The sequence below is a fragment of the Lygodium microphyllum genome, chromosome 4 (genome assembly GCF_053477565.2).
Source record: "Lygodium microphyllum isolate KBCC chromosome 4, Lygodium_microphyllum_v1.1.10, whole genome shotgun sequence".
Taxonomy (NCBI): Eukaryota; Viridiplantae; Streptophyta; class Polypodiopsida; order Schizaeales; family Lygodiaceae; genus Lygodium; species Lygodium microphyllum.
The window spans coordinates 141,334,665-141,356,537 of NC_141138.1; the positions used below are offsets into that span (position 1 = coordinate 141,334,665).

Sequence of the window (21,873 nt, forward strand, 5' to 3'; positions counted from 1 at the left end):
GGCTGCAGGCAGTCGGACTGCCACGTGGCAGTCCAACTGCACAGTCCGACTGTGCAGCTGCCCTGCTGGTCCGACTGTGCAGGCTATGATCTCTAACACCCCCTCTCAGAGCCTGGACAGGGCAGAAGCCTGAGGGATCTGGAATGTTGCCGAAGTAGAGCCTGAGGAAGCGCCTTCGTAAACAAATCCGCAAGATTGTCCTCCGTCTTGCAATACTCCACAGTGATGGTCTCATCCAGAAGCTTTTCTCGGATGAAGTGGTACTGGATCTCAATGTGCTTCGTCCGGGCATGAAAAACAGGGTTCCTTGCCAAGGCAATGCAACTTTCATTGTCACATCGCAGCAATGTAGGACGAGTCTGGGGGCACCCAAGCTCCTCCAACAATCTCCGAAGCCACACAACCTCTCATGTGGTGGAAGACGCGGCCCGATACTCCGCCTCAGTAGACGAAAGGGCTACCGTGGGCTGCTTCTTGCTACTCCATGAAATAACACCTGCACCCAAAGTAAAGCAGTAACCTGTAGTAGACCGCCTGTGGTCCACGTCACCGGCCCAATCCGAGTCACTCCAACTTGCAAGTACAAGATCTGACCCATCTGTCCCTGAGGGGTAATGAATCCCTAAATCAGACGTCCCCCTCAGATACCGAAGTATCCTCTGAGCAGCCTGCCAATGCACCGTCTTAGGTGCACTCATGAACCCTGCCAAGAGCCCAACAGCAAAACAGAGATCAACCCTCGTGTTGGGAAGCCAAATCAAAGACCCAATCAACTGTCGATAGCGGGAAGCATCCGCCAAAGGAGAAGCTGAATGGGAAGTGGCTTTCCAGTTCGGATCCATAGGAGTAGAGAGGGCCCGACAGTCTTCCATCTCAAAAGACACCAAGAGCTCCTGTACATATCTCTGTTGGGAGAGAAAGATCCCCCTCTGAGACTGATAAATCTCATGGCCTAAAAAGAAATGGAGTAGACCCAAATCCGTCATCTCGAACGTCCGATGTAAAGCTGACTTTGTCTCCTGGACCTGCTGTGCAGCATCACCTGTGACGATCAAATCATCAACATATAGTACAAAGAGCACACAACCATCCTTGGAAGTGTGTACATACAGCTGCGGATCGGCCTTGGACCGCCGATATCCCAACTGAGACTGGAGGAACGAATCAATCTTCTCGTTCCAAGCTCGCGGGGCCTGCTTGAGGCCATACAAGGCCTTCTTCAACCTGTAGACTTTCCCATCTGAAGAACCAAAGCTAGGAGGCTGCTCAACATAGATCTCCTCCTTCAAATCACCATTCAGGAAGGCCGACTTCACATCCAACTGATAAACAGGCCATCTCCTATGGCCAACCAAAGCAAGAACAGCTCTAATGGTTGCCATACGAGCTGTGGGGGCAAAAGTGTCATGACAGTCAATCCCTGGGCGCTGGGCAAAACCTTTAGCAACAAGGCGAGCCTTGTGCTTATCCAAAGTACCATCACTGAGATATTTGGTCTTGAAGACCCACTTGACTCCAATCACCTTCTTCTTCGAGGGGCGTGGCACGAGTGACCAAGTGCCATTCCTCTCAATAGCCTCCAACTCAGCTTCCATAGCTTTCTTCCATGGGGCGGACTGTAAAGCCTCCTTCACGGAGGTGGGCTCTCGATCCTGCATAACACGGGACATCAAACAATAGTTGGAGTAAACAAGCTCCGAAGAATGCGCCTGGTGCCTCCGTGACCGTGGCGGACCATCCTGCGGTCCCCACTCCTCAGGAACCCCCTCGATCCCTGAATCACGGAGTGTGTCACGGGCCCAGCGAGGAGGAGGCCGAACCTCCCCTCGTCGTTCTCCATCAGCAGAAGACTCTGGAATATCCACCGGTGGTAACTCCTCAGAGGGGTCCGGTGGAATAGTAGACTCTGTGTCAGAAACAGAATCATAATCAAAAGGCACGGGCTCCAGTGGAACTGTAGAAGGAGCCCAACTCTCCCCGGGATCTCCAAGAACGAGATGCTCCTCACCCGTTGAAGTAGCCGGAACCTCCACAAACCGGACATCACGGCTAGTGTATACATCCCGCTTGACGGGATCATACAGTCGGTAGCCTTGGGACTGGGAGCTGTAGCCAACAAATACCTGTTTTCGAGAAGCCGCTTCAAATTTATCACGGTGAGCCTTGGGAATGTGAACATAGGCATCACACCCAAAGACCCGAAAGTAAGAAACTTCTGGCTTCGTCCCAAAATAAGCCTCAAATGGAGTCATCCCTTCCATGGCCGAAGTAGGGGATCGATTAAGGATGTGGACTGTAGTAGCCACAGCCTTGGCCCACAGAACCTGAGGGGTCTGTCGGTGCTCCATCATGGTGTGGGGAATGGCATCCCTATGCTGCTTCCCCCGTATGCAGGAGACACATGGCTGCTGGCTCACCACTATATCCGGCAACCCTCGAACAAGCTGTCCACGTGACGCCTTCCGAAGATAGTCATAATTCAGGTGACCAAACCTTGCATGCCATAACTCTGACTGTGACTGTGAGGTAAGAAAAAGAGTAGAGAGGGCGGTGGAAGACTTCAGTTTGTAAATGCCGTTCTCCTCATATCCAGATGATAGAACCTTCCTCGATTCACGATCAAGGACTCGCACTGTAGTACTGTCAAACTCCACCAGAAGACCAAGGGAGCAAATCTTATGAATTGAAAGGAGATGGTACCCTAGTCCTGGTACATGCAAAACCTCTGAGGTATGGGTACCACCTCGTCCATCCGGAATAAGCTGCATCTTACCCCGACCTGCAATAGAAACTGAAGAGCTGTCGCCAATGAGAATCTGCCCATGCGAGGGTCGCAACTGGGCAACACCATCTGATGAAGGAGTCATGTGCCGTGAGGCACCACTATCAACAATCCACTCTTGAGCCTGGGGGGCCGTCATTGCAGCATCAGAAGCATTCGGTGAAGCGTCCTCAATGACAGCTAGATGAAGAAATGCAGCTGATGAGGGTGCAGCCACTGCTCCAGAATCCTTGGTTTCCTTCTTCTTGGTGTCCTTCGTGTCTTTGTCAGGGCAATCCTTCTTCCAATGGCCAGTCTTGCCACAATATGGCATGTGGAGTCTTTGTCCTTGTCCTTCTCCTTGTCCTTCTTGGACTTGTTATCCCCCTTCTTCTTCTTTTGGTCCTTCCCCTTCTTCTGAGAGGCTTGACCTGTCAGCGCCTCCGTCTTGGAAGCATTCTGTCCCTTTAACTGTTCCTCTTGGTCCAAGACCATAGGAACCAACTCTTCCCACCGAAGAGTAGACTCTCGCCCAGAAGCAATGAGGGCAGAGTAAAATGTACCGAATCGTGGCGGCAACTGGGACAGTAGTGTGATCGCCATGTCTTCGGAGGAAATCGGCTTCCCCGCATTCTGAACTTGCATCTGTAGCTGCCTTAGCTTGTTAATGTGCTCCCGTAGCGAAGAAGACTTATTGACGGACAAGGTCCACATCTATACCTCCAAAGAAACCCTCTTCATTAGGGTCATCCGATTGTACATTTGATCAAGCTCCAGCCATATCTCACGAGCCACCGTCAAGTGCTCGATGTGAGCGATCACGGCTGTAGTGCATGATAGAAAGAGAAAGGATCGAATCCTGGCATTCAGTTTGTCCCAATGAGACTGGGCCTTGGGCAACTCCGCACGAGCTTCGGAAGAGAGTTTGGACTCATCTCTTACCGAGAGCCGGTCAATCTCCTCCTGTACCAACTCCGCCAAATCATAGGACTCAAGAATGGCCAACATCATGACGCGCCAAATGCGGTAGTTGTCGCCGTCGAGCTTCTGATCTGTAGGAAGAGCCGGTAAAACAGGCACCTTCCGGTCCATAATCGCCTGGAACTCCAAGTCAATCTCTGTAGACATCTTCACCTGCAATGCCTTCACAAACGCAAAATCAGCCCCCTCTGACTGGGAAAACTCAGCCTGCTAAGGCTCTTCCGCGTCCTGAACCTTCTTCACCCGCCGGAGGCGATGAAAAAGCAAAACCTGCACTTGTAGGCTGAAAACTCAAACTTCCTCCGCGTCAAACAGCAGTAAACAGCAGCAAATCCACCACCTGTACTCCTTTCCTGTGCGCCCACACTCGTTTCAGCCTTGTTCCAAGGCGCAGCCCTCCTGTCTGCCCTTAAACGCAAAAAACGCAAATTTGTGTCGCGATGGAAACTCCTCTTCAGGTTGATTCTGCGCTCAGTCAGCCCTCAAACACTGCTCTGATACCATGTCAGAGTGCAGCGGTGCGGAAGCGTAGGACTGAGAGAGAGAGAAAGAACGCAGAGAGAGAAGGGAGAGAAAGAGACAGTGGACGATGAAGATCTGCTGTATATAGAATGCTGAATACAAAGATATACACGGGCGCAGTGCGCTGGACTGCGTGTCTCCACCTCGACGATGCAACCTGCTGTCCACCTCGAAGTCTACTGCAGTCTGCACTGTCTGCTGTCTGAAATCTGTGAACAGAGACAGAAACTGCGCGTCACCGGTCTGTAATCTGCGTCAGAGAAGAGTGTTCAGACTGCTGAAAGTGTCGACTATAAATAGTCGAAATCTGCCACGAAATGGGGCGCCAGAAATAGGGCGCAGCCAGGAAATAAGTCGGCTGCATTAAATGCAGCTGATTGGGCTGCAGGCAGTCGGACTGCCACGTGGCAGTCCGACTGCACAGTCCGACCGTGCAGCTGCCCTGCTGGTCCGATTGTGCAGGCTATGATCTCTAACACCCTCGACAGCTGTCCCTAACCTTCCAGTGATTACTTCAATAACCCATTCGCTTCCTTTGTTGTGCAGATTCCCATAGGTGTTGTTGCTTGATTTAGACAAGACAATGCAGTCATCTTCTGAGCTCCGGCTCTACTATATCAGCTTTTCTTCTCATAGCATGATTCAGTGCATCATCATTGTGTTCTTCTTGTGTTTCTGAGTTTTTCTTCTCTCTCAGTGTTCGCTGTACACACTTTGTGTTTCTCCTTGCAAACCTTATTGTCTCTCTACTTTCTTAGTCATTTTTTTGGCAATGACTAGTTTCAAATGCCAGCCACCCACGACATTGGTGATTGAAGGCCTTTCACCACTTTCTTTGGAGTTTGTGCCTTCTGTACATGGTAGGACAGACTTATTACAGCAAGATATTGCTACTTCATATGTTCCCGCATAATAGGGTATTGATGAGGGTTTACCACATGCAATGGAGGCAGTAGTTTAGCATGAAAGGGCCGATGTAAATGCAGTAAAAATAGTCCTGAGATGGCTGTTGCAAACTCTCCAGGAGAGTAAAATGGATGTCTCTTTACCTCAACGCACTAGAAGGGCTGCTATACGTGCAACACATGATGCAAGGGGGACACATTTGGCTGATGGTTGTGATAAGCATGTGTTTATAAGCTCACTGTTGGATGATGATCAGCCTGGTTCCTTGGACGAAGCTTAGCAAGATGTACATTGGATATAGGCCATGCAAGAGGAATTAGACTCCATTGCCTCTCTACATGGGATCTTGTGGATTTACCACGTGGCAAGAAGGCCATTGGCACTAAGTGGGTTTTTAAACTCAAACGTAAAGCTAATGGTACTATTAATAGGTACAAGGCATGGTTGGTAGTAAAAGGCTATGTGCAAAACAAAGGCATAGATTACGAGGAAACTTTTGCTCCTACATCCTGTATAAGTATAGTGAGATGTGTGATTGCGACGGCTGCAAATTATGGTTGGAAAGTACATTAGTTGGACATTAAGAAAACATTCTTAAATGGGGATTTGCATGAGGATGTTTATGTGTCACAACCTCGAGGGTTTGCGATTAAAGGGAAAGAGTACATGGTATACAAAGTGGATAAAGTTCTTTATGGTCTTAAACAGACTCCTTGTGCATGGTACTAAAAAATTGATGTATATTTGGCTAGCAAAGGGTCTAAAAATAGTCCAACTACTCTCACTCTATACATTAAGAATGCAGGGGGGACTTGCTGATTATCATTCTTTATGTGGATGACATATTGCTCATTGGACTTATAGAGGGAAAAATTGCAGATTTTAAGGCTGAATTAAAATATGCATTTGCTATGTCAGACATGGGTTGTCTACACTACTATTTGGGGATTCCCAAAATCAGCATGGTATCATCATGTCACAGTCACAATATGTGGATAAGTTGTTACATAGGTTTAATATGTAAGATTGCAAACCTATGTATACTTCTATGGAGCTAGGCTTAAAGCTGTCTATGCATGATGGTGAAGAGATATATGATGTTGCAATTTATAGCTATGATGTTGGTTGCCTCATTCACCTTTGCAAAACATGTCCTAATATTTAGTATGCAGTATCTCAGGTGAGTAGATATATGCATAGCCCACGGACCATACACTGGCAAGCTATTAAGTGGATCTTTAGATACTTGGAAGGTACTCAATCACAGCATTATTATTTCTCGGCCCGGGGGGGGGGGGGAGGGAGGAGGGGAGTGTGCTTGCATGCTTACAATGATTTAAATTGGGTTGCTGATGTAAACACTAGGTAGTCTACTAGCGGGTACTGTTTCTTTCTAGGCCGTTCATGCATTTCATAGCTAAGCAAGAAACAGGCTATAGTGGCTACCTCGATCTTGTGAGGCTGAGTATAGAGTAGCTTTCACAACAATAGTGGAATGTGTATGGTTGTGTAGATTGTTGGTTGATCCACATTTACCATTGGAGGGTCCTATATCCATTTTTCTTGACAATTAGAATGCTATTGCAATAGCACAAAATCTTGCGTTTCGTGTGAGAGGTGCAGATTGTTGGTTGATCTACATTTACCATTGGAGTATCCTACACCCATTCTTTTTGACAGTTAGAATGCTATTGTAGTAGCACAAAGTCTTGTGTTTCATGCTCGCACAAAACACATTGAGGTACATTACCATTATGTCAGATAGAGATGCTATTCAATAGAGATTAGCTTGATGGATGTATGCACATAGAAAAATGCTACAAACATTTTCACCAAAGCATTACTATGTGAGGAGTTTGAGGCTTTTCGAAAGTCCTTGAACTTATTACCATTTGGTGATTGATCATCCTTGTACTTTATGGCATTGGTACTAGAGGGGGATGTTAGAGTTTGGTAATTCTAGGCAATGCTCAATGTATGTTGTGTGGTGTCCACTTATTCAAGTGTTAATGTAGTGTGTGTACCTAGTGTCTTTAGACATTAAAGTAGTGATACTAAACTAGAGTAAGTTAGCCTAACTCTAGTTAGTTAGTGGAAGGTAGGTTAGGTCAACCTGACCTAAACTACTGTTGTACTTTCACTCTATCTTTTAGTTTAACAAGTATACTCTACTCTCTTGTTGTAGCTCACTTATTGTCACTCTCATTTCTCTCTCCTCCATTGCTGGTCCCGTCACACTACAAACCCTTACCCTTAAACCCCCCCACCCTCCCCGGCCCTCTTAGGAGTGTATTTTGACTCGACCCAAGTCCCTTAGAAAAGAGCTTGATTACAATTATCTTGAGAGTTAGAAGTATTTCTCTCTCTCACAAGATCATTGAAAGATATATATGCTGAAACTAGCCTTTTCTTTGTGGATGGGTGGTAATTCCTTGATTACAACTTAGTTACAGTAGTAACATTTATTACAAAACTACAATTTTGGATAATGGACACCCTGTTGGCCCCAAAACTGGTGTTCCTTTGGATATTTCTTTAACTTATTGAAGAAGAAGTTGATGTACAATGGGATTCTCCCAATCCCTTTCGTTATTCCAACTCCCCTTGTTGTCCAAAATGACCAGTAAGTCTTCAATTTGATTTGCCCTTTGATTCGGGCAGTCAATTGGTCTTCATCCACTTTGATGGAGATTGAAAATTCTCCAAATTCATTGATTTGTTGGTCTTTCCACTTGAATTTGACTGAAAATAGCTTTAGGCCTATTGAACCCAAGTTTTGGAGTATTCAATTTTTGGCACGCTTCTCGAGGTTGTTGCTAAACCTAATTTTTGTTGTAGATTAGGATTTACAATAGAGAAATCTGAAATTTCACAGCCTCTGGTGATCTCAATGCTGTAATCTTCGGAGCAAGGCTGTAGAAAGACTGGGAGATGAGAGAGAATGTTGAGAAGAGAGAAAATTTAGACTTTTTTGGCAAAGAACTGAAGAAAATCAGTCATTTATTGCTGTTGCCCTGTCTCAACAACTTGTAAATGCAAAGAACTGAAGAAAAGCAATCATTTATTGCTGTTGCTTTGTCTCAATAGCCTATAGATGCTGTCACTTGCTGTTGATTGGTCTTTTTCTTCTGCCCCCTTGATTGCCTCAGAAGGTCCTCCAGTGGTTGCAAATCAGACCAGCAGCATCTCCTCTCTCTCTCTTGCAGGTTGAATGCACTTAAATGTCTCTCTCTAGCTTCTAAAGACGTTTTTTAGGCTTGCATGAGCATTTTTGACAAGTGGCAACCTTTCCAAATGTTTTTTCAGCATTATTCATAATTAAATATTAATTTTCAGTCTTTAAATACTAAAAATTAATCTAATAATTATTTTGGTGCCCTGAAAAATAATCTGACTGGCCAATAATTAAATTGGCTAGTCAACTTCCATTCCTGAGTGTTTTTGTTCCATCTTTGACCGGAAGAGGGAATATGGAGATATTGGATGGAGAAGTGAAGGACGATGATGGAGATGGATAGGGCCAACTTTAGGTTGTCTTCAGTTGCTATACAAGAGTTTACAACTAAGAAATTGATGTAGAATGAGTAAAAAGGAGCTCTCTTTTATAGGAGAAAGGGGAGAGCTAGTGCAAAAAGGGAAAGTGGAGTAGCACAAGACAAGTGTCCAACCACATGCTATGAGGTGTAACAAGTAGTGGGACACTTGGAAGCTTGTGTGACAAGTGACACTTGTCTCTTCTATATGACCTTCTTTGTTGGATTGAAAATTGTCAAGAATAGAAACAACCAAATCTAGTAGGCACTATTGGAACAGAATTCTTACTATTTTTAGAATTTTATCCCTATTTTTGGGGACTAACATTTTTAGGCCAATTTGAGGCTTCTAAAATTCGGGTTTTCTAAAAATTTGGAATCCCCTAATATGGGTGTTATATAAAAGCTCTTTTTGAGTACATCTCGAAAATAGTGTTGGAATCCTCATACAACTTTCTATGCAAATATATATGCATTTTAAACCTTCAGCTTGCATATACGTACTATATAATCATTTCATGATCATGCCATCTTGCTGAGTATAATTGTCTATTTTGGCGGATATAGCCTATATTTCAAGGCGTTAATCCTTTTCGTCTGCAAGTCGGACCTTGATATGGTGGAGTTTAGTTACAGGCACCCAATTAGGTCATATAGGCTGAAGTGCTATTCTTTTCTTAATCTGCTGCGTGTGTCCACCATAACTTGTGACTACTCATCAATGGCCAGCTCTAATTCACCTTTCTTTCTATACAAATTAATCAAAAGGACACAAATTCATTTTTGTTGTGATAGGTGGGATGGTCAACCTAGGCTTCATGGGTTGTAAAAGGGAGATGTCCTTCGAACCATAGTACTTCGAAATGGTGTTTCAGATGGGAACAATTCTTTTTTTTTGGGTGGGGGGCTGAGATTTGGGTTTTTTTTGGGGGGGGGGGAAAGGGGTTTGTTTAGGGGAGAGAGATCTTAAACTTTGCCCACCTGTGTTTTAGTTTTGGTCAATAGACAATGCGTTTTAGTTTTATATTTCAATTCTAGCCTTAAAATTACACTTTTATTGCATGTCTTTGCACGTATATTTCTCTTCAGTAAAGCCATCTATAGTGAGAGGATGGAAGTGGTCACACAAAGATTTACATAACTAAGAAGGTATTACTAACTTTCAAGTCTTGCTAACAACCTGTAGCTATGAAATAGTGACATGAAGGCTTGAAATCCTCAACTTGTCATAGTTTGTTTGATATAAGAGATTGAGATATAAAGAGATGGAGAGAAGATGAAGACAAGCTCATGTGACATGAAGGCTTGGAGTTTTGTGTAAAATTTAAGTAAGTGGTGGTATGTGCATTGATATATTAAAGTATCTATGTATGGATTCAATGCTAAAATCCAAAACACCTCCCCCCATTTCCAGAACTAACTGAAACTTCTCCCCCCGTTTCTAAAACTATTTAAAACTTTGAAACTTCGGTTTCTGCCGTTTCCGTTTCCCCTATTTCCGAAACTCCCCCATACTATACTTAGAACCATGATTATCTTTCTTTGGCCTAGTCAGAGTTCTTTTAACCAACCTTAAGCTCAATCACCATCTGGGCTTCACAGTGGAAGCACACGGATGGACACAACTATCTTGTATCAGTTTGTTTGGAATTAAGGAAATTTTTGCTGTTCCCTGATTTGCTATGTACTCTCTATTCCTTACTCAGATTCTGCTTGCTGCACCATGTAATTTTTACAGATAGCTCATACACTTAACCAAAGAGCAATCTGTCTACTGGCACTACTATTTGAGAACCTTGAAATCCACACACGAGATAAAGTGGTGGTACATGCAATCACAAGAGGAAAATTAGGCCAACATCAATAAACAGCAGCATCTTTCTTTGGTTAGTGGTCTAGCTACAAAAGCAATGTTTGATCGTCTGACCATGAGCAAAATGTTGAGAAGAGGTAGGGTTTTTAAATTCTTGTTTACCTATTCTTTTTAATGGTGAGTGAGATACAAGTGGTGCTTCCTTCAATTCTATTTGTGCATAGGAAAAATGCCAACATGGCTCTTGCCTGTCCTCTCAGCTAATATGTGGAGGGGAGACTTAACCCCTTATGGGCGTTTGGGTGCGTGTGTCTTATCTCAGAAAAAAAGGTCCAGGCTTGATGGTGATTCCATGGGCACATATGGTATGCAATGATAATACCTAAACATCAAAAACTTGTCCTCAATATTTATACCCTACCAGCATAGTTAATAATTCTCAAAATATTTACAAAAGATTATGATTTAGGGTATCTTGCCACCAGATAATACAGGCTTGTATTGAATGAGTTTTGAATCTGAAGATGAAAGCATGTGGCAGATGGTGGACCACATTAACAATCCAGAGATATAAACACATGTTGAAAATTAATAGATACCGTAATGCTACTGTGAATCAGAAATGCTAACCCCAATAGAATGTCATGCACCATGATAATTTGGATGTGACATAGAAAGGTTTCTGTATAACCCATGATTTTACACATAACTGCAAACCTTGAATAGGTGTTAGGCAAGCCTAAAACTTACTGTCATTGTCAATGGACAGGCTGAAAAACAATTTAATTTATATATTTGTCTGTCAGTCAATAGCATGTAAATCTCTTTCTTCAAATTGAATCTATTGATCTAAATTTGGTTTTTTCTTGAGCATCTTTTTGTGAAGCCTTGTTATGCTTTATTTACGACTAGAGAATATTGTGCAGATTTGTGTATACATGGATGACAATATGTGGAGACATATGGGTATGCTTGCCAATTTCTCTACTCCAAAGATGATATTTTCTTGTGTGAATCTTATAAATATCACTTGCAAGGAGAAAAGTACTCATGCCATTTCTATTATCGAAGGGTTCACTAAGGATTGAATATGGTATTTTGTTGTAGGTAAAGAACATGCCCTTGTTATATCAAACCATCGTAGTGATTTAGATTGGCTTGTTGGTTGGGTGCTAGCCCAGGTTTGTGAGGAGCTCAATACGTCAAAGTCTTTTCAAATTTACAGTGTGTTTTGTATTCAAATAGAGCCCTGTTGTTTTTTCAGCGAGTTGGGTGTTTGGGAAGTACACGAGCCGTGATGAAGAAATCTAGCAAGTTTTTACCGGTTTGTTTTCTCCTAACTATGTGGAGAAAAAGGAAACAGGCTTTTCAGTTCTTTTTCATATAGATTCCACAACCTTACCTATCCCCAATTTTGAATGCTCTTTTGCCTAGGTGAAGTGTGCTAGACAAAATATGGGCAAAGTTTAATGTTGACACTCACACAAGGTCACGTTGAGTTGTGAACATTGGATAATTTAACTTAACTTGCCATTTCCTGGTTGTTTTCAGGTGATTGGGTGGTCGATGTGGTTTTCAGAGTACATTTTCCTAGAAAGAAGCTGGGCAAAGGATGAAACAACACTAAAGGTTAAATATGGTGGAATTGAGATTGAACACTTTGTACAAACACGAATAAGGGCAAGAACACATGAGTTTAAATTCCTGATAAAATCAGCTTCTGCATCATTATCTGGTGGATAGTGAAAATATAAATCTGGATGTTGACTTATTTCTTTAATTGTCAGTTTTTTCCTAAACTGTGCAGAGTGACAGTTTCTTTTGTGATTTTCAGTCAAGCTTTCAAAGCTTAAAGGGCTTTCCGCGGCCTTTTTGGCTGGCACTATTTGTTGAAGGCACTCGGTTTACAGAGGCCAAGCTGCAAGCAGCTCAAGAGTATGCTGCATCTACGGGTCTTCCAATCCCAAGGAATGTACTGATACCACGAACAAAGGCAAGTCTCATTTTTGAAAGTTACCGTACATGCTGTAACTGCTTTTTGAATATTACTGAATGAAATGCTTTTTGAAATCCTTCAATTGGATAATTGCTTCTCTCTTCTTTCAGGGATTTGTGTCTGCAGTTGAAAATTTGCGTCCATTTCTACCTGCTGTTTATGACATTACAGTTACAGTGCCAAAGGGATCACCTTCTCCAACAATGAAGCGGCTGCTTAGTGGTCAGCCTTCTGTGGTAAGGGTTCATTCCTAGAGTCTTCACAAGATTATTCGCCACAGTTTATCTTTATCCATGGGATTGCCTGAGTGAGTCGCAGCAAACACAGTCATTATTTATTGCTTTGGTCAAAGACAGCTCACTGCATGGCAAAACAGTGCAATAAAGCTTCCTCTCCCTTGTAGACATGGCAATTCCTAGATCCTGATGCCAAGTCGTAGAAAGTAAATCACCACTCTCAAGTCTTTAATTGTGCAAACAGTGTCAATCAGACCCTCATCAAATGTGTCAACAGAGTAACTAACAATAGCTAACTGGAGCATAAGAAACTAAGTGCCAATGTCTGGATCCAATCAGGGGCCACCTGACATGCCTGCCACATAATGAAGAAATGTCCACCAGATGCAAATCACTGTCGGTAACATTTCATCCCTGCCTACTAAAGGTGTTGGCACCATGCCAATTTTGTTCTGGCCATTGTGGAGGAATGACTTATTCAGTACAGTCACTTCATTTAGGGTTTTGCATTGACAGCCCCAAAACAGGCTGGGTGCCCATATTATGGGCACTTTTTCAGTGGGATGTTGACACAATGGGAAGTCACCCTAGACTGGCTGAGGCCTATTTATAGGCCACCTCTCCAAGCATTCTTACCATTCTTCAGGTTGGTTTACACACTGCAGTGTGGATGGCCATTTTGCCAAAAAAAAAGTGTCCGTCGATGACGTATCACATTTTTACAGGACACAATATTCACGGATGCTGGGCACTTTTGGGCGGGGGATCTCCCGCATCCTGAAAATTGTCCATGCCCAACAAACTACATGACAAGTTATGTACATTAAAAAAATGTAACGTGTCTGAACCTCTGCCAATAGGTGTGTGTCAAAGCCTTAATACCACTGGGCCACCCCTCCTATTATGTAAAACCTGCCTGCAGTTTAGTGTGTAAATGCGAGATAGGACGGATTGCATGCTGCCCTAGCCATCTGGGGCAGTGTGTACCCGCCCTCAGTCACTCTTCCTCATTCCTCTTCTGTCATCAGACATTCTTCCCTTCTCTCTCCAGCCTCTCCATTGCTGCTCGCACTCCTGGAGGACACTGTGTTTTGTGGTTCGTGGCTGGATCTTCATTTTCACCCTTTGCTTCAAGCACCCTGTTCCTCTGCATCATGCCTTGCATTTGGAGCTCTCACCCTACTGGGATAAGTCACCTTGGGGTCAGCTTTCACCCTTCAGGTGTCAATCAGCACATTGCATTTGGCAGTTTGGAGGTCTTTCCAGCTTGGTGTCACCTTCCCTAGCCTGGGTCAGCTTACTTCACCTTGGTGTCAGCTCGACACACATGGCGTCATTCAGTGCAGCCCCATGCATTTGCGTTTGGCAGGCAGGTGGCCTCATCATCTGTGTTTGCTCATTTGGCGATTGCTTCCACATCTCGCGACCTCTTTTTGCATCTTCTCTAGGCTCCTGGTACTTGTGTTTGTAGCTTGGGCCACATTCTGGCATTTGAGGACTGCATTTCTCTCCCTTGACAATTGGTGATCTCCTTCCTCATCTCCAACGGCATTAGAGAACTGCATTTTACTCCCTCGACAACTGTCCTTACATCTTCCATTGATTACTTTGATAGCCCATTGCCAGAGGAGCATTTCATTCCCTTCATTGTGTAGATTGTTAGCCTGCCCATGTTAGTCATGTCAGTCTGTTATCTCTTGATTGTGACCTCTTGTCAGAGTCTGATGAAGGCATAGAAGCTTTGGCAGTTTAGGTGCATTTTCTTTATTTGTTGGCTTCCTATGTGCACTCCTAGGCCAGCTTCCGCTTTCCATAGTTTGCCTACACTTGCAGGACTGTGTCATTGTCATCTAGAATTTTTCCGGGGTCTCCCCTATTTTTCTGGCATTTTTATCTTCAGTGACCAGCACTAAACAACATTTAGTGCTGGTCAGCCAGCATTTATGGCCCCTACAGGAGTAGGTCGGCCAACTTTTTTGGTGTTTTGGCTATTTATAGCTGCACCTCCCACTTGGTAGACACACACACACACTCTTTAGTCTTTAGTCTTCCATTTGTAGGTGCACACTTTGACACTCTTATATCTGAAGACATTTCCCTCTCTCATACTCTGGTAAATTAGCGATTTGTCTAACTCTCCATGCTTGGTGCTGCCATTGTCATCAGCCTGATCTGGTGCCCTCATTGATGCTTTGGGTTGCGTGTAAGGATTGATCAGTCCATCCTCATTGTATCAGCATTCTTCTTTAGTGAGTGCAATATTCTTCCTTCATCTTCTGCTCTCTCTCTCTCTCTCTCTGTGCTTCTCTGTGTGTTCGTGTTTCTTTTCTGTTGTGCACTCTCACATGGTATCATCGCCTAAGTGAGAACATAGTCTGGAGATTTATTTTGTTGTAGAAGAGCAGGTTTTCATTGCAGAGTAGTAGCTAGCCTAGATCTTCAAAACATAGATTTTCAGCTTGCGTTTGTTGCATTCAATGCTCGTTTAGGTGGTCTAGTCCCGATTGGTCCTTGTTCAACCTTTTGGTAGCTAGACAACTTCCTCATGAGCTAGGCAACAACATCTAGGCATCAAGCGGCCCTTGTTTTCGTTCGTTTTGCTGAAAACACAAATTTCTTGCAGTAGGCGACTGCTTTTTGGCAGGTAGGCGAAAGCTTCATAGTGACAAGCGATAGCTTCTTGGTGGCAAGCGACAACCTTTCCCTAACAGACGACGCATCTACAGTCCCTGTAGCTGACAACCTTCTGTTTTCCGTGTTGTCCCCATTAAGACACAACTTTCTAGGTGACTGTAGGTTCAAAGATGTCTTACAATTCTTGAGCTTTGTTGACTCAGAGGAGGAGATTCTTTCTAGAGACTCTTTTAAGCGGAGATGCAATTATCGCGATTATAGTCGGCGAGAGGAGTCTCCTGTTCGCACCCGTCCCTCTTCTATTCATCTTTCATAGAAGGCTCTGTCCTCAGTGAATATGCCATCCTTGATACCCTCGATGCAGGTGCATGTCTTGCCTTTATTACCCAAAGAAGACAAACTCAATAGTTTCAACTATTTGTTGTGGTCATGTAAGGTGGAGTGCATACTCCACACCTTCAATCTTTGGGCTCTTGTTTTTTATTCTATCTCCTATCCTAAGGAGGATCTAGTAGATGGGACTTCTATGGACCAAGCAACCTTGTGGGATTGGCTCAACTCTCGAGCCCAATCCTTTCTCTTATGAGTTTGCAGGATTTTGTCCTTGTGTATGTTCACAGGTTGAAGACTGCGGCAGAAGTATGGAAGAAACTTGCGTCTTTTTATTAGCACAAGATGTTTGCCCACAAGATTTCCCTTGAGAAGAAGTTGTGGATGCTCAATCTTGATGACTCCTCCTTTGAGCATATCACAAAGATGGAGGAGATGACGGGTGAGCTTGCCTCTCTTGGTTGGGGGATATTCTTTGAAGACATGGCTATGATCCTTTTGACTCAGTTGCCATCTCCTCGATTCGATGTCTTCTACACTAGCCTTATCACATTGAGGACCTGTAAGACACTCTTATGGGAGGAGCTTTCATGGCTTATCTTGGAGCATGATGATCAACTTAGAGAGGTTGGGGCCAGTGGTTTTGGCTTCACCAAGGCATTTATTGCAGGTACAGGTGGAGGGAAGACAAAGAAGGTGCAGGCCAAGGATAAGGAGGAGGAGGACAAGAAGGATGAGAAGGAGAAGAAGCCCAAGTGTCCACATTGTGGGAAGGGCACTGATCTCAGGGAGAAGTGTTGGCAAAAGTACCCCCATTTGGAGCCAAAGGAGAAGGATTCGAAGGATACAAAGGCTGCTCTCGCGATAGAGTATGTCTTTGTATATGTATTTGTTGAGGAGGATATAGCTCTTGCTTCTTCTGCTCAGGAGGAGCCTTGGCTCGTTGACAGTGGGGCCTCTTCTCACATAACCTACAGATAGGATTGACTTTAGGACTTGAGTGCTAGATGGGGCACAGTCACCATTGGTGATAATTCTACCCTTCCTATTCGAGGAGTGGGGACTATTCTTTTATTGCAGGATAGGCAGTTTTCTTCGGCCAAAGTTCTCTATGTACTGGATTTAGGTTTTAACCTTTTGTCTGTTCACGGTCTTACATGGCTTGGTACTTGTGTGGTATTTACACAGGATGGGGTGACGGTGGAGGATGCTTCTATAGGTGCCGTTCTTTGGAATCGATCCTAGGAGAGTGGGCTTTCCACGCTCACAGCCTTTGCTGTGAGGTTTTTCCACGTGCTTGGGCTGCTTTGGCGTACTCGTTATGGTCATCTAAAATTTGATGCTATACGATGGGCTTCTTGGCAGAAGATGGTGGAGGGACTTCTTGATTTCCCTCCTATGCACACTTTGTGCCCTAGTTGTTTGAGGGGCAAGTATCATAGGTAGCCTCATCCCCAGGTTGCCACAAGGAGGGCTTCTACCCCGATTGAGTTGGTTAGTTTCAGGAGTACAAGAGCGAGGCGTACTCATGTTTCTACTAGTGGAAGGTGTTTGTGGAGACACAGACTACTTCCAAAGGTCATGGCGTATTAGATCATGGTGGAGAGTTTACTTCAACCAAAGTTCTCTATGCACCAGATTTAGGTTTTAACCTTTTGTCTGTTCATGGTCTTACATGGTTTGGTACCTACGTGGTATTTACACAGGATGTGGTGACGGTGGAGGATACTTCTATAGGTGCCGTTCTTTGGACCTGATCCTAGGAGAGTGGGCTTTACACGCTCACAGCCTTAGCTGCGAGGACTTTCTACGAGCTTGGGTTGCTTTGGCATGCTCGTTATGGTCATCTAAAATTTGACGCTATATGGTAGGCTTCTTGGTAGAAGATGGTGGAGGGACTTCTTGATTTCCCTTCTATGCACACTTTGTGCCCTAGTTGTTTGAGTGGCAAGTAGCATAGGTAGCCTCATCCCTAGGTTGCCACTAGGAGGGTTTCTACCCTACTTGAGTTGGTTCATACTAACCTTTTTGGACCTATGGGCACAGCCTCCCTTGGAAAGGCCAAGTATTTGATGCTGATTATAGACAACTTCAGTCGTTATGTGTAGCCTTATTTTCAGGAGTACAAGAGCGAGGCGTACTCATGTTTCTACTAGTGGAAGGAGTTTGTGGAGAGACTACTTCCAAAGGTCATGGCGTACGAGTAGATCATGATGGAGAGTTTACTTCTAACCTCTTTTCTTAGTTTTGCAAGGATCATCATGGCATCCGGGTGAAGTATACCCATCCGAACACACCTTCGGAGAATGGTGTGGTGGAGTGTTCAAATCGGACCATGCTAGAGATGGCTCATGGAGCATTGGGGTCTTCCTCATACCTTGGGGTGAGGTGGTAGTTACTGCGGTTCACATCCGTAATTGTTTCCCAACTTTTGCGTTACAAGACATGACTCCCTATGAGGCTCTCTTTGCTTGAAAGCCCTCCATGCTTCACTTTCTCATCTTTGGATGTGATGCATTTGTCCATGCAGATAAGAAGAGGAAGATGAAGCTTGACTCGAAGTCGAGGAAGCTCATTTTCATGGGCTATAACACTACCATAGAAGGCTATCTACTCTACGACCTGACAACACGGAAGCTTGAGGTGGCACGGATGTGATCTTCAACGAGGCTGTGGCCTTCAAGGATCCTATTGATGGTTCACTTACAGATGATTCTTCATCATCAGCTGACCCTCCCCCACCCTTAGTTCCTCTCCTTCCTTCTAGGTTGTCTCTTAGCACCCCTTCTTCGTCTTTGGCTTCTCCCTCTTCTCCTCCACCCTCTACTTTGGCTTTCCTACCAGCTTTGATGGATGTGACTATTACTACTACTTCATTGCATACTTCCACTCCTTAAGCCTACCCTCCAGAGTCTTCTAGGATTGCTCAGCCGCCATTAAGAGGGATAGCCTTCTTTAGATGATGAGGATTTATCTTTCCTTGGTGAAGGGGAATCCTTACTACAGATAGGTGCCTTACAGGTATCGGAGGCTACTCAGTCTCCCTTGTAGCAGGATGAGAGCCTATTCGGATTCTTGGTTGATACTGACAGCTCATGCAAGGTTGAGGTGTTTCTCACTTTTTTGCTTCTCCTTAAGTCCACGCAGATCAACTCGCTTACAGGCCCAACAGAATAGTTCACTTTGTGTGAACTATGCTCTTATGTCATAGATTCTTTGTGATAGTGAGCCGACTATAGTAGAGGAGGCTCTTGCATAGGATGTTTGGGATTCTACATTTCTTCCTTGGATTGGAGATCTATCAGATGGCACATGACATTCTTATTTTGCAACACAGATACTACATTATCAAACATTTCTTGGAGTTTGGTATGGCTGGTTGCTGGTCTATTTCTTGCCCCATGGACCTTGAGTCCAAACTTTGAGCAGCGAGAGCTTCCCTTATAGATGCCACCCGTTTTAGGTGTCTTGTTGGCTCCCTCATTTGGCTTATTCACATTCGGTCGAATATTTCTTTTGTTGTGGCGTTGTTGTCCTGTTTCATTAAGACTCCCACTCAGGAGCATTGGAGAGTGGCCTTGCGCGTTCTTCGTTATTTACAGGGGACTCCATCCTATGGGATCATGTATGGTGAGGGGGTTACTCTTTCTGGTTGGAGTGATTCTGACTGGGCAGGTGATGTGGATTTGAGATGTTCTACTAGTGCTTATGCTTTCTCCCTTGTATCGGGGGTTATCTCTTGGAGCAACAAGAAGCAGCCTACTATGGCCCATTCTTCTACAGAGGTAGAGTATCGTGCATTATGTTCTACTGCTATGGATGTGGTTTGGCTTTGCCGCATGTTGGCGGAGATTGGCCTTCCTCAGCCTAGATTCACAAAGTTGCATGTTGACAACCAAAGTGCTCTAGATTTGGTGAAGAACCCTGTGTTTCATGCTCGCACGAAGCACATTGAGGCTCAATATCACTATTTTTGAAAGTGGATCGTGGATTCCAAGTTAGCGGTGGCTTACTATCCAATGGAGAACAATGTAGTAGACCCCTTTACGAAGCCTTTGCCCAAGGCTTCTCTGCTTCAGCACATGAGGTTGTTAGGTCTTTAGACACTCCCAACATTTGAGAGAGGGGGTTAGCTTGCCTATGTTAGTCATGTCAGGTTGTGAGCTCCTGTTAGAGTCTGACAAAGACATAGGAGCTCTGGTAGTTTAGGTGCATTTTCTTTATTTGTCAGTTTCCTGTGTGCATGCCTAGACCAGCTTTTACTTTTGACAGTCTGCCTACACTTGTCGGACATTGTCATTGTCATTGTCATTGTCATGTGGGATTTTTATAGGGTCTCCCCTATTTTTCTGGCATTTTTCTCTTTAGTGACCAGCATTTATTGTTGGTTAGCCAGCATTTATGGCCCCTATAGAAGCGGGTCGATCAGTTTTTTTGGTGTTTTGGCTATTTATAGCCACACCCCCCACTTGGCAGACACACACACTCTTTAGTCTTTAGTCTTCCATTTGTAGGTGTACGCTTTGACACTCTGACTCTCTGTGCTTGGTGCTGCCATCGTCATTTGCATGATCTGGTGCCCTCAGCGATGCTTTGGGATGCGTGCAGGGACTAATCAGTCCATCCTCATTGTATCAACATGCTTCTTCAGTCAAAGCAATATTCTTCCTTAATCTTTTGCTTCCTCTGTGTGTGTGTGCGTGCGTGCATGCATGCATGGTTCTCTTTGTGTTTGGGTTTCTCTTTCCTACTCTCACATAGATTCACTTCAGGTGTTGCCGTCTAATTTAGATAGGATAGTGTAATCATATTCTGAGCTTCGGCTTTTTTGTATCAACTTTTCTTCACTTAGAACGATCTAGTGCTTCATCATCTCCTTCTTTTGTGCTTTTTGAGTTTCTCTTCTCTCTCAATGTTTGTCGTACACACACTGTGTTTCTCCCCACAAACCCTATTGTCTCTTTAGTTTGTCACATATTTTGATAGCCCTACATTATCTTCAAGTTCTGTAGGGGAAGTCCCTTTATGTTCTGAATTGAGGCTTCCATCTCCTCTTAGTCTATGGCCTTACCTATCTTGGGACAAAGCTTGTCTTTATAGAGCATGCCGTTTTTGTTGAGGATGCTACCTTATGAGTCGTACTTTAGATAGGTCTTTAGGATCATGGGCTTTATCGGCTGTGCTCCAGATTTAACGAATGTCAGTCTAGAACTGAAAGCAGGACTGTCATGTCACCATAGGGGGCCCTGATAGGTGTCGCACTGTTCCATAAGGTAGTGGCTAGCTGTCATCTGTTTGATTTCAGGGTTTCAGACTATCTATCTGATTTTAGGATTTCAGACTGTTTGCTGTCTGAGCAAAAACGACATGCGCTTGCCTACCTGAGCAAAATACAACTTGCGCATGTACCAGATTTAGGGTTTCTGGCTTGTCGACTTACGGTCCGGCACACATGTAACCCAGAAAGGGACGTTTTGATACCACGGATCTGAGACTACTTTTGCATCAGTTTGGGATTAGTTCATGATCAGTTGGGGTTGAGCTTTTGCCTCAGTTTTGTGATCAATATCTGATCAATTTCAGCTCAATTTTTGATCAATTTGAGAACCGTTTATGGTCACTTTTGAGGTGAGTTTTGCATCAGTTATTGATCAGTTTTTGCAATCAATTTGTGATCAGTTTGGAATCACATTTGCAGCAGTGCTCAGCTCTTAGATAAAAAGATGATCGGTTTATGATCAATTTATGCTAAGTTTTCAATGGTTAATAGCTGGTTCCATGGACAGCAGCATGTTAGTCAATGCCATTGGCAGTTTCAGCCATGGTTTGAACTGAGTTTATGCTTTACTATAGTTGTGAAGTTAGAACAATTGAGAAACATGAGTTATGGATGTATCCAATGGGTTTCTAGCAAGAGTTTTGGATGGTTTTTTAGTATTATCTGATGTTTATACTGGTTGAAAATTTTCAACAAGCTTGGGGGCATATGGACATGGTTAGACAATAGTGACCAATGTTGTGACTGTGATGCCTTATGGAAGTTCCGGTGTAGTATGCTTTTTCTTTGGCACAATGTAGTGCAATCGAGGACAATTGCAAGGTTTTCAAGGGGGAGGTTTGTCACGGGGACATAAAATTTTGAGATGCTTTAATCTTGTTGA

At 44.0% G+C, this 21,873-nt stretch overlaps 1 protein-coding gene across 2 annotated transcripts in view; it reads left to right on the forward strand.

The window, feature by feature from the left end:
* LOC148037691 (1-acyl-sn-glycerol-3-phosphate acyltransferase PLS1-like) overlaps nt 1-21,873 on the forward strand; it is a 62,876-nt gene that overhangs the window by 22,526 nt on the left and 18,477 nt on the right. Inside the window, exons 2-9 of one of the 2 annotated variants that reach the window (XM_087676630.1) lie at nt 10,442-10,653; nt 10,777-10,881; nt 11,443-11,482; nt 11,624-11,697; nt 11,781-11,840; nt 12,068-12,145; nt 12,351-12,509; nt 12,623-12,748. In XM_087676630.1, the coding sequence (XP_087532756.1) occupies nt 10,807-10,881; nt 11,443-11,482; nt 11,624-11,697; nt 11,781-11,840; nt 12,068-12,145; nt 12,351-12,509; nt 12,623-12,748 (612 nt within the window). In that variant the 5' untranslated portion in view covers nt 10,442-10,653; nt 10,777-10,806. The remainder of the gene's footprint in view (nt 1-10,441; nt 10,654-10,776; nt 10,882-11,442; nt 11,483-11,623; nt 11,698-11,780; nt 11,841-12,067; nt 12,146-12,350; nt 12,510-12,622; nt 12,749-21,873) is intronic. The other variant, XM_087676629.1, reaches the window with a different exon arrangement.